Source organism: Wyeomyia smithii, chromosome 1, assembly GCF_029784165.1.
Source record: "Wyeomyia smithii strain HCP4-BCI-WySm-NY-G18 chromosome 1, ASM2978416v1, whole genome shotgun sequence".
Taxonomy (NCBI): domain Eukaryota; kingdom Metazoa; phylum Arthropoda; class Insecta; order Diptera; family Culicidae; genus Wyeomyia; species Wyeomyia smithii.
Window position 1 is genome coordinate 195,341,739 of NC_073694.1, and position 12,779 is coordinate 195,354,517.

Sequence of the window (12,779 nt, forward strand, 5' to 3'; positions counted from 1 at the left end):
AAAAATGACAATATCATTAATCTGCATGTTATCTTAAGCATCGAACTGACCAAACTGCTACATCTTTTTTCATATACAACCTTGAACAGCTCAACGATCGATGACGGACTATGCACGATAAATCGGTTTTGCTCATAGTGACAATTTTATGAGAATTTAAGTCATCAGATCATCGATCATCAGATCATCAGGCAGCACTAACCGTCGGAAATCGGTCATATTCAAAATGTATGAAAAATATGGAAGTTAGGTATCTTGTTCTAGTTATCTTTGGCTATATTCAGGTCCTCTCTCATGCTGGAGGTTCATATCCAGCATAATATCCGACACCACTTTCCAATTCAAAATGCCGCCTTTTTTCTCTGAACAGTTCAAGATGGCGACTTCCGGTCAATTAGAAGCTATGTTGGATTTCTCCCAGAGCCAGGATGATACTTTGAAAACAGAAAATCAATGTTTGACGCCATTTTGAACCTCAATATGGCAATTTTCAGTTTAAGGACTGATAACCAAATACAAACCTATAAAATATATCGTGTATGCAATAATCCGGAGCAGTTTGCAACCTTATTAGATTTGATGAAAAAATCCATTAAGGCAGACAGTGTATGCAGCTGGGGAAACGAAATATAAGCGAGCTGAAAATTACGATACAGTCTTGGAAAAATATACCGCATCTAGACGGGACTTGAACCCGCAATCAAATATCAATTTCCCAATCAAAACAAACTTAAAAACAAAATTCTCCAAGCGTACCAATAACGCCAATAAAATTGAGCAATGATTTTAAATAAACCGATCAAAATTTTAAATTGGAATGCTCGCTCATTGAAGGCCAATGAGAATGAGCTTTTTAATTTTTTAACAGTAAATAATGTGCATATTGCAATTATTACTGAAACATTTTTGAAACCTAACATAAAATTGAAATATGATCCCAATTACGTGGTTCATAGATATGATAGGATTCAGGGTTACGGCGGTGGAGTTGCAATTGTTAATCATCGCCGAATCAAACATCGTACTCTTCCCCATCTTGAGACGAAAGTTGAGATTTTATTTATTGCCGCAGCATATTTACCATTTCAATGCACACGCGAGCACAAAAATTATTTTAAAGGTGATTTACAAAAACTCACCAGAAGTCGTTCGAAATTTTTTATAATCGGCGATATTAACGCTAAACATCGTTCATGGAATAATTCTCAAAGTAATTACAATGGCAAAATTTTATTCAATGATTGTTCTTCAGGATACTATTCTATTTTGTCTCCGAATAGTCCTACATGCTTTTCTTCTGTAAGAAACTTATCAACAATTGATTTGGTGCTAACAGATCAAAGTCATGTATGTAGTGATTTGATCACACATGCTGACTTTGATTCTGACCATCTTCCAATAACTTTTTCTTTATCACATGAATCAGTTTTAAACCCTATGAGCTCTGTTTTTAATTATAACAAGGCTAATTGGGAAAGATACAAAACTCATATTGAGAGAAATTTCAATAATGAGCTTGATTTGCAAAACGAAGTGAATATTGATTCCGCTTTGGAAGCATTAAAATGTGCAATTGTTGATGCCAGGAATTATTCTGTTCCAAAGGCTCAAGTGCAATTTGATTCACCAATAATTGACGAAAATCTTTAACTTCTAATTCGTTTGAAAAATGTCCGCAGACGTCAATATCAACGTTCTCGTGACCCTGTTTTTAAAACTATTTATAAAGATTTACAGAAAGAGATTAAACATAGATTTACTCTTCTGAGAAATCAAAATTTCGAGACTAAAGTAGAAAAATTGAAACCATATTCAAAACCTTTTTGGAAGCTGTCGAAGATTCTTAAGAAACTTTCAAAGCCTATTCCAGTTTTAAAAGATGGTGAACGTTTTCTTGTATCCAATGAACAAAAGGCTCAAAGACTTGCTCAGCAGTTTGAGAGTGTTCATAACTCAAATTTGAATTTTGTGAGTCCAATTGAAAATGAAGTCACACGTCAATTTGATTTAATTTCTTCCTAGATTTTTTTACCTGCAGAAATAATTGAAACTAACTTGAATGAGATTAAATCAATGATTAAAAATTTCAAAAATATGAAAGCACCTGGTGACGATGGAATCTTTAGTATACTAATCAAACTTCTCCCTGAGAGCACAATGGAATTTTCAGTGAAAATTTTCAATTGCTGCTTCAAAATTGCATATTTTCCCAAATTATGGAAAAATGCAAAAATACTCCAATTTTAAAACCGGATAAGAACCCAGCTGAAGTTTCAAGTTATCGACCAATCAGTTTGCTTTCTTCAATAAGTAAACTGTTTGAGAGAATTATTCTTAACGGAATGATGTCACACATCAACGTAAAAATTCCATTTTTGCAAATGATCAGTTTGGATTTCGCCATGGGCATTCCACAACTCATCAATTGCTCAGAGTAACTAATATGATACGAGCTAACAAACCTGAAGGTTATTCCACTGGAGCTGCTCTTTTAGACATAGAAAAAGCATTCAACAAAATTTGGCATAAAGGTTTAATTGCGAAATTGCAAACTTTTAATTTTCCAATTTTCCTAATCAAAATTTTAAAAAATTATCTTACTGATCGAACTCTGCAGGTTGTCTATCAGAATTCAAAATCTGATAGATTTCCTGTCGGAGCAGGTGTGCCTCAAGGTTCAGTCTTGGGTCCAGTCCTGTACAACATATTCACTTCAGATCTTCCGGATTTGCCTCCAGGATGCACAAAGTCATTGTTCTGCGATGACACAAGCATTTCCGTAAAAGGAAAAAGTCTTCGTGTCATATGCAGTCGATTGCAGAAAAGTTTAGATATTTTTTCTTCCTACTTGCAAAAGTGGAAAATCTCTCCCAATGCTTCTAAAACTCAAATGATAATTTTGCCGCATAAGCCTAGGGCTTCTTTCCTCAAGCCAAACAATAATCACGTTGTCAAGATGAATGGGGTTATTTTAAGTTGGTCCGACAAGGTTAAGTACTTGGGACTAATTTATGATAAAAAACTTATTTTCAAAGAGCACATTGAGAGTATACAAGCCAAGTGCATCAAATATACGAGATGTTTATATCCTCTCATTAACAGGAATTCTAAACTTTGTTTAAAGAACAAACTTTTGATTTACAAACAAATTTTTAGACCAGCAATGCTTTATGCTGTACCGATCTGGTCAACAACAAGGAAGAAAACGCTACAAAGGTTTCAGAATAAAATTCTTAAAATGATTTTGAAGCGTCCTCCTTGGTTTGGTACACTCGAATTACATAGACTTACTGGTGTTGAACCATTAGAAGCTATGTCAAATAAAATTATTAACAATTTTCGACAAAAATCGTTGCAATCCTCAATTGTTACGATAAGCTCTCTTTATAGCCAATAAGTTAGCAATTAAGTTAGTTGTAAGTTTACTTCCCCTTTTCTGACAAGTAGGTTTAAATCCCTACTAACAATTAAAATTACAAATTTCTAACAGTGTTGAGAAGTCACCATTTGTGATTGGACACACATACTCATTATTTACTGATATTTATCATAAATACTTAAGCTACTAACAAAAAAAAAATCGTATTACATTCTACTGCCACCTATTCTATTGCTCACCCTTATCACCTACCCACACTGTTGGTGCTGGCGTTATAAAGCCGAATTATGAACATCAAAAAACCCCAAGAAAAACTAATTGGGAACTATATTGGTTGTGCTTGAGGAACGATAGTTTACCTTAGGGTACTCCAGGAGAGAAAAGAAGTGCTAATTCCCCTGTAGGCCGAATTCTAGAGCTAGTGTTACTCTGCGTTGCATACCATAGGTTAGAGGTAAAGTTCGTGCTGTTTCTGATCCCAAAAGCGGGGAAAAACCATGGAAAAATAGTGGACGACTCCATGGTAAGGCCATCAAAAAATAGCGTTTTCACAGGAAACGCATTCACTATTTCCGAGTCTCGTGCTTTTGAAAATTTGAAGTGGTGGCTCGGAGTCGGCCATTTTTTGCCTCAACACAGGTTAACCTTAATTGATTCGAAGTGAGGCTTCTTCTCACATTGTTCACGTATGAAAACTCAAGAGTTCGTACAAGCCTGAAGAGTACGATACAACACTTGCATACAAAAACCTTGCAAACAATCCCGTCACATTGACTTGCCTTTGTGCAATTTCGAGCAAAATAGAAAAAAAAAAACAATGAAGATCGGTTGCTTGAAAACGTATGAAAGTGAAGCGTTACGTCCTTTTGTGTTTATGTCCAGAAAGTTGAGCAATAAGGGGCAATCGATGGTTCCCTGTAGGTCTTCTACGAAACACGTTTTGGCCAAATTTTGCCTTTCTTCCAGTAGTTCTACAGCGACTTTCGTAGCTCGGTTACGTGAGTAATCGCCGAGGAAACTGCCTTAAGGCAAGACGGACAAATTTTCGCTGCACAGCTTCAATCCGCTGATTTGTGTTTCGGTAGAAAAGACACCATACGATAGCGGAGTATTCCAAAATACGACGGAATAAGGAGCAATAAAGCGCTTCGAGGCAGTGCACGTTGTTGAAGCTTTGAGCGAAAACCAGTTGTGACGACGCTTTTGAGACCAAATAAGCAGCTGTTTCTCAAACGTGTAATTTATTATATCTCGGGAAAGGCAACGCGTTTAATTTTTGTTTCCGGTGCTTAGTGGGTCGAACAGTTGACATTTTTGCATGACACCGTATCGAAAAATACTGTTGCCTCTCTTGCAGACTGCGACAGCAGCGTTCAACTGTACGCTTCTCTATTTGAGAGAATCGTGTGACTTAAAGCCAACACGGATGGTTAACGATTCTCTTTTGTGCCGATCTCCAGACGCTTCGATATCTCGACTGTCGCATTGTGCGAATGACAATAATTGTAATAAGATGGAAAATCAATAATTACTATGTATGTACTGCCGAAAAATATCATCAATCGTGTACACCAGAAAATTTGAATCCCTCCTTCTCAACTTTTTCATTCGAAAATAGTTCGCTGTAGCGAAAGTCTCATCCAAATTTAGCATATTTAATCAAAAACAGGACAATAAAAGCATGAATCTTACAAATTCAAATAACGTCCTCGTGCCCAAATAGAAATTGAGCTAAGTGATAGCTACAGTCAATAACACACGAGCCAGAGATTGTCTATACAATGACAACAATATAAAAAGAAGTGAGCGAGATAATTGTCGCTCATATTGAATTCGTGACAAAAAGCAAGAGATAAAGCAGATCGTATGAAACTTCGGTAGCGGCTCTTGTCGCGTAGTGTTTCATTCCACAGAGGTAATCACAAAAATCTTGCTGCTGTCGTGTGAATACTGTAGCGTACCAGTACATTTCTCTACCCTACCGGTGCTATTGATAAATGTTTGCATTCAACTAGCTATCAATCCATAAAATTGTACATAAAAACGTGCACACGATTTGTTAGTGAGCCGAAATTGATTAGATTTTTCGATTTTCTACATACCGATGCTGCGATTGTGACGCAGCTTCAAATCTGATTTTTTTCCGGTGGCTGGTTGCCCATCAGGAGTTGCACACCGGAAATGATTTGTTACTCTCAGGCGTCTTTTTGACAATTTTGTGCGCGATTCCGGCGACCTTAATCTTAGTACGATATTATGTCTCCACGGTATCAACAACATTCGATTCCCCAACAATTCTTGCTTGATCAGACTAGTACCATCTGCTTTACTCGATGCGTATTTTACTGCCAGGCCCACCAACACCAACAAGCGTTTGCTTGATTTGTGTTTTATTGGTGAGGAACTTGGGCTCCGGCGCCGCTTGTCGAATTTTGCAGACATCATCCACCTCTACTAATGACGCTAGAAATACATCCTGAGTATCGTTTCGAAGGAATCACCTGGTTATTACAACTTTTTTAAAGCAGATTTTGTGGGAATAAACAACTTTCTAGGTAGTGTCGACTGGACCATTTCGCTTAGCTGTGCCGATGTTTACCCCGCAGAATCGACGATGTGTAATGTTCTACTTTACGCTATTGATCAGTTTGTGCCTGAAAAACTTAACCGTAAGCCAGCTAATCCAATCTGGTCAAATTCTGATCTATAAGAGACTTGAAATGGCGAAACCTGTATCTCGCAAACTTAATACATACGCGCCAATAGTGCCTATAAACGCCACAAAAGCGCTTCGTACAAAAACTACCAATGCAATCTGCAGAATCGTCTAAAACCCAATTACAAAAGTTCTGGAGCTATGTGAAAAATCAACGTTAAGAATTTGGATTACCTTCTAGTATGACTAACGAGACTAATAAAGAAGACACCGTCGAGGACATTGCCGACTTGTTTTGCACGCAATTTTGCAGCGTATTTTATATGGAAAAATAAATACCTTTGATATTGCAGATGCCACAAATAATGTTCCTACCATGAGCTTGTTCGTTACACCGTTCATTATTGGTAGAGACATGGTGATTGCAGCCGAGAACCAGATGGAAATTTCGACTGGGTCTGGGTCTGATGGTATTCCCTCTTTCATTCTAAAATGATGTTTAGATTTGCTTGCTGCATCTCTGGCTAAGGTTTTCAACCTATCTTTGACGATGGGTGTTGTCCCCGAATGCTGGAAAAATTCATAAATCTTCATTATCCACAAAAAAGGGTGCAACCGGACTGTTGGTAATTATCGTGGAATCACATCACTTATATTCTGTCTTCGTTCAGTTGTTTGAAAAAAAAAAAAAATCTTTGCAAATTGGGTCATGATTTTTCGCACGTAATCTCCCCGGACTAGCATTGATTTATGTACAAGCGCTCGACGACGACGAAGCTGATCACCTTTACATCGTTTATCATTCATGAGATTGAACGCGATGATCAAGTGAACGCTATATATATACCGATCTCTCCACAGCTTTCGGCAAAGTAAACCATAAGATTGCTTTGACAAAATTCGATAAAATTAGAATTAACAACAACTTGCTTATTGGCTTCGATCCTATCTCACTGGCAGAACTATGGCTGTCAAACTCGGTGATTACACCTCTTTTCTGTTCTCCGTTACATCTGGCGTTCCTCAAGGTAGCCACCTTGGGCCTATCCTACACAGATGTTCCAATACTATACAGCACAATTAAAAAATCTCTAGGCGCTCAGATGCCACAACTGCATTGGGAAGCCTTCGAGGGCAGGTGTAAGATTAACAGGATGCCACTTAATGTGTCTAAGTGCTCTGCCATCTTCCAGCGGTCGAAAACATGCATTGTATCCCTACGACGACAGTTTACGATTAACTGTTTTGAATCGCGATACGATAGTTATGGATCTGGGAGTTACGCTCGATTCCAAATTATGCTTCAAGAAAAACACGGATTGAATCTTTAAGCAGAGAAACACCACGAAACACACCTGAACGTTTCTCTATTACATCTTCTAGTCATTGAGATGTTAATGATGCAGGTACGGAACAGGTTTATTTCTGTTCATTTTTGTTGTTAGAGATAACTACTAAACTTTTTTTGATGGTTGGTTCCATGAAATGCTTAAGATTCACAACATTCTCGTATTTTATTATTTTCATATTTCGGAACTAAATGAATCTTGGCGTTTTATACCAATTTACCCTTGAGTTATAGTCATACTGGGAACAAACAGCATAGCACGCGCAGAATCTTTGTTTCGTTTTCCTCTCCGAGAAAAAACTACACGCAAAAGTTGGAGTGTGCGTAACCAGATCTTTTGTGAGCGAAATTAGCGCATTTACTGATTAAAATTGGAACCAGTACAACGCATGTGCGTTGGGCATAACCCATTTGATGCTCTAGCGTATTTTGAATGTATTGCGCAGCTCCAAACCACTACACTTAGAAAGCATCAGCCTGAGCATCGGAAGGTTGGCATCGTTAAAACAGTGCAACCAGCAATCAATACTGATGAGTTGGGTACTGACTCCATTGAAGAAATTATTGTCTGATCGATTCACTTTCATGAATCAGGTCATTTGAAAACATCAATCAATCATTAACAACAAACAAAAACATGAGATTAGTCCAAAACATTTTGCATTCAATTATGACTCTGGTTTCATTCACATACATTTGGTTCTGCGTTACTGGCACCAGCGTCAATAACTTTCGCGGCAACAAGGCTCGCTATTGGCTGTTTCGGTTGCTGACGATTTTAGGGATGCACGAGCCGTTGATACGCACCGGCTCGCGAAAGTAAAGAACGGTTTTTTGAGCGCCCCGAAACTGATCGTTCGCCTGAAGCCGAAGTTTACCGAGACATTACGATTTTTGTGTATATGATACATATTCTGATTTTGATCTCTGTCAATGTATTTCTTGTACAACTTTTGCGTTATGCGTATCACGCATTGGTTGTGCGAAGTCAGAGCAAATTCTGTGCGAATTGAAAGAACACATTGGATGATTAAAGCTTGAACTTTTGCGTGTAGAACGCGCCTGGACGAACTCACCAAGATGAATAAGCTAAGGCACCTAATCAATTTAAAAATGGTCAAAACATTCAAACCCACAAATTTTAAAATATGCGTTAATGCATAATATACCAAACGGGGTTGAGTTTATTCAAAAAATGACAATAAAAATACAGTCGAGCTGAATCGTGTCACGTCGAAATCCAGCGTTTCAACATGATTGTTTGATAACCAGGTTGTAAAGATTTCTTTGGTCGACAGAAGTAAACAAATGTTACCCTGAAGCTGAAAATAGTTGCCCTCACAAGATCATAGCTTTTCAATCTGTTCTGTGGGTTTTTAAGCCTCTAGTGTATGCAAAAGTGCGTCAAAATGCCGCACAGTAAGTGCTCGCCGGGTTCGTTGCTTCTATTATGGCGATCAGACACCTGCCAATGTCGCGCGTGAAGAATGGAATGCATATAGCATTGTATAGCAATATTATCGATGTATAAGCACTTTCTCCAGACAAGCGAATATTACTTGTTGAACATGGCACCCGGCTGTTTAACTTTTATCACATGTTTACAAAATACGAACGCGAACTTTGAAGCATTAAGCACATAGTACATTAACATTTGCTCGCGATTACTTCTTAGATAGATGCCAAAAAGATAGATAAAAATAATCACCTTAATCAGTAATAAGAACTAGAGATGCACCGAACAATAGGACTGGGGAAAAAATATTTTTGAAAATTGCCGAATATTCGGATTATCGAATAATGATTTAAACTAGACCTTGTCTAGGGTAATCCATTTTAATTCATGAGTAATTTGGTTTTTATTTTTTCTCATTCAATCATCATGTTCTGTTGAATATTCGGCCGTCCGTTCGGCCGAATATTCGGCTGAACAGACGGCCGAATATTCAACGAAACATGATGATAGATTGAGAAAAATAAAAACCAATTTATTCTTGACTTAATGTGACTTACTTTAGACAAGCTCAAATTAAAACCACTATTCTGTAAACTGAAATTCGATACTTTTCACAAAAAAACTCTTTCCCAGCTCTATTATTCGGCGCAACGCTAATAAGAACACTAAGCAAAACCCCGTTGTCACAACTCCCATTAATTTCTATTCCGACGATGTCGGTCGGTACGGCAGTAGTAATGTCAAAAGTTTCACTAGTGGGTACATGTTTAAGTATCATCCGTTGGATATACGAGTACCACCACAGTATCCCAACACTCTCCCTACACAAAACGCACTAGTTTCAGCGAGTAAATCGATGACAAAACAGATTAAATACAAATTTAATTAAGCGGATAGTTCCAACATGCACTAGAGCCAGCCGTGCTGCCAGAATTTTATAATAGTTCTGAATAATTATTAATGATAAAATATATTCTTAAAGTCAAAACGATTTATTTGATCTAGTAAGTATCCTAATAGGTTCTCAGAACAAGGAAAAAACACTGAGGGAGGTATTTTTTACATCAATTCAAATCAATTCAGTTGTTGTTTCTTTCATTTATGGCTAATCAATATATCAATTTCTGAAATAGTTGATAAAACAGCTCTTCTTTCTTCGACAAATGGAGTCGTATTTTTACTTCTTCCTTTGATTGCTTTAACAGCGCTATGGGGTAGTCCTTCTTCATTGTTTTTCGAGATCGTCGTTGAGTATATTACGTGCACATCCCATGCTTTGGCGACGATTATTTAGGCGAATTTGGTCCACACAGCAAACGGCCAATAAAACTCCGGAATAAAGGGGTGGAGTTTTGTTGCATCCATGGCCACATAGCGACCACAAAATTTATTTTTAATACGGTAGAACTTCTCCGAAAGGTGCTTTAAAAATTAAGGGTGATTACTTTTTCAATTCATTTAATTTTTTAATAATTCTGCGGATTTTGATGTGTCTATCGCAAATAACTGAAATGATTGGTGCTATTGTAAGCACGAGCACAAATTGAAAATCATTTCTAAATACATTGTAACTCTTCTCTATTACTTCACTTCCATGTTCTACGTGACTAACCAATCGTATTGTTCGAATCATCACTATCGTCAATTGTAATCTTGATACACGTTGAACACCAACAGCCGTTGATGAACCCGTGGAGAAGTAAGTCTGTAAACAATTTGTTGTGTTAAAATGAATAGTCTTGGTGTAACCGCTATTTTTATCACTCTTTAACCTTTCAAACGAGAAATTTATAAATTTTCAATAATGCTTTACATGCCTAACTGCTGCTGCTCTTTTCGACACGCTTACGCTTGCTTTCGCTGTGACCCACGCTTGCCTACCAACTGGAAACTCGCTGATCGACTTTTCCACCCACAGAGCGAGTAGAGAAGCGAGAACGGTGCGTAGCCATTGAATTTTTTGTAGATCTGTTTCGCATTCTGAATACACTTCCTAGCTTTCTTCACTATCTACTATGATTCAAAAGCAACACAATTCTAATCGTAACTATTACCGTTCGCAGACAAATCGATGGTCTCGCGCCGACCTTCATTAAGAAACCCTCGATCCAGCAGGAGAACGACGGCAAGCGGTTGATCTTCGAGTGTCGGATTCAGGCCGATCCAAAACCGCAAATCCGATGGGCCCACAACAGTAAAGTAATCGATTTCACCCCAAGGCATAAGGTAAGACTCCTCCTCTCTTGAAGATAACCTTTGAAAACCCCGCTTGACTTACTGCCCCTCGTTCCAGTTTAAAGTACAAAACGATGGCAAACTTTACTTCGCAACACTGGAGGTCGACAACGTGACGTTCGAGGACTCGGGCAAGTACAAGGTGACGGCCAAGAACGAGTTGGGCGAATCGAGCGCCACAATCAGCTTGAACTTCGACAGTGAGTATGACCGCTGGAAGCATTCCTCTAGTTTTTATTTTTCTGTCACCATCTTTCATACAGCCTTCTCTCATTAAGCGCATCACTTCCGTAGGTCATCTAACAAATGTTTTATTTTTTCAATGGCAGCCAGTGTTTATACGGTTTCGTTTGTAGATTTGCCATCCATGTATCATCAGTCGTTTTATTTGTTGAAATGATCACAATTATTTGGATAGAGAATGTGATAAAAAGTGATTCTGATCGTTTCAATTTCTGAACTGCAATATTAGTTATTCGCTTATCTTTCCTATAACTCGTTAGTCTAATATTGTTTGTAAATATTGAAACTTTTTCATCATCATTATTTAGATCATTCTTATAGTTTGTTAAATAAAGTGCTCAAACACCGCTGTGATTGCTATCGTAACAACAATATCGGCTGAGTTGTTGTATAAAAAGTCAAAAAAAAGTCGCTTTAAAAATATATTCAAGAAGCAAAACCAACGAATCTATCTTTTGAATTCAAAATAAGAGATTAATACATGCACCATATTCACGGACGAAAAAGTAAAGAGAGAGAGATATACGAAACTAAGATAAAACCAATACTAGTTGGTAGAAGAACGAACGAAGCGCTCTTTTGAGTAAAAAGTAAATGTATTGAGAGATCTTTACCATAAGCGAAAACAAAAGAAAATCATCTTCTTAAACCACAACTATTGCTTTCCCGCCCATTTCCCCATTCCATTCTCTAGGTGAGGAAGTTCCGGTCCCAGCGGATGGTTTTAAACCAGCCTTTACTGAACGACCTGTCACACGACAATCCGATGACGGCAAGAATATTATATTTGAGTGTAGATGTATCGGTGATCCGAAACCAACGTACACATGGCAAGTGTTCTTTTGTTTGTTATTTTGTGTGTTATTAGTAGTTTCACCTCTCGAGCCGATTAGTATGATCTTGTCCTGGATTCTGTGTTCCTAATCAATTGTACGCCCGTCTCTTTCTTTCCGCTCTCGCGCGACTGAACTTCCCCCTCTTCAGGTATCACGAGAAAAACGAAATCCAGATGAGCGGCAGGTTCCAAAGTGAGGTAGAGGAAGATCAGAACCACTGCTATCTGATACGGTTCACAATCAAGGACGTCAAGCAGTTAGATCGGGGCGTGTACAACTTCCTGGCGAAGAACAAACACGGTGACTCGACGGCGACCATAAACTTGAACTTCGATTCAAGTGCGAAACTAGTGTAAGTTTCTGGTCCGTTATACCCAACTAGCTAGGCACCAAGCACAGGTCGAACTAGGGGGCAGGTTATCGATTGAACAATGGAATGATTTCTAACAGAGTAGCGAAAGAATAATTTAATACCTTTTAGTATGAAGAATAATACAGAACACACTTTCTGATTGAAAATGACTACTACTCTTGCAATCAAGGGGAGCTCTCATGGTTGAAGAGTTTGCTTTGACAAGTGAATGGCCATGGGTTCGAATCCTTGTAGAATCAGACCATTCGGCGTC

The 12,779-nt window shown here is 38.0% G+C and overlaps 1 protein-coding gene across 7 annotated transcripts in view; it reads left to right on the top strand.

Annotated features, from left to right (window-relative positions):
- LOC129733949 (twitchin) overlaps nucleotides 1-12,779 on the top strand; it is an 82,881-nt gene that overhangs the window by 15,451 nt on the left and 54,651 nt on the right. For 5 of the 7 annotated variants that reach the window (XM_055695578.1, XM_055695584.1, XM_055695583.1 and 2 more), the window contains exons 3-7: nucleotides 10,517-10,538; nucleotides 10,903-11,065; nucleotides 11,133-11,274; nucleotides 12,012-12,147; nucleotides 12,302-12,505. In XM_055695578.1, the coding sequence (XP_055551553.1) occupies nucleotides 10,517-10,538; nucleotides 10,903-11,065; nucleotides 11,133-11,274; nucleotides 12,012-12,147; nucleotides 12,302-12,505 (667 nt within the window). Of the gene's footprint in view, nucleotides 1-10,516; nucleotides 10,539-10,757; nucleotides 10,780-10,902; nucleotides 11,066-11,132; nucleotides 11,275-12,011; nucleotides 12,148-12,301; nucleotides 12,506-12,779 lie in introns of all 7 variants that reach the window. The other 2 variants (XM_055695579.1, XM_055695582.1) reach the window with 2 other exon arrangements.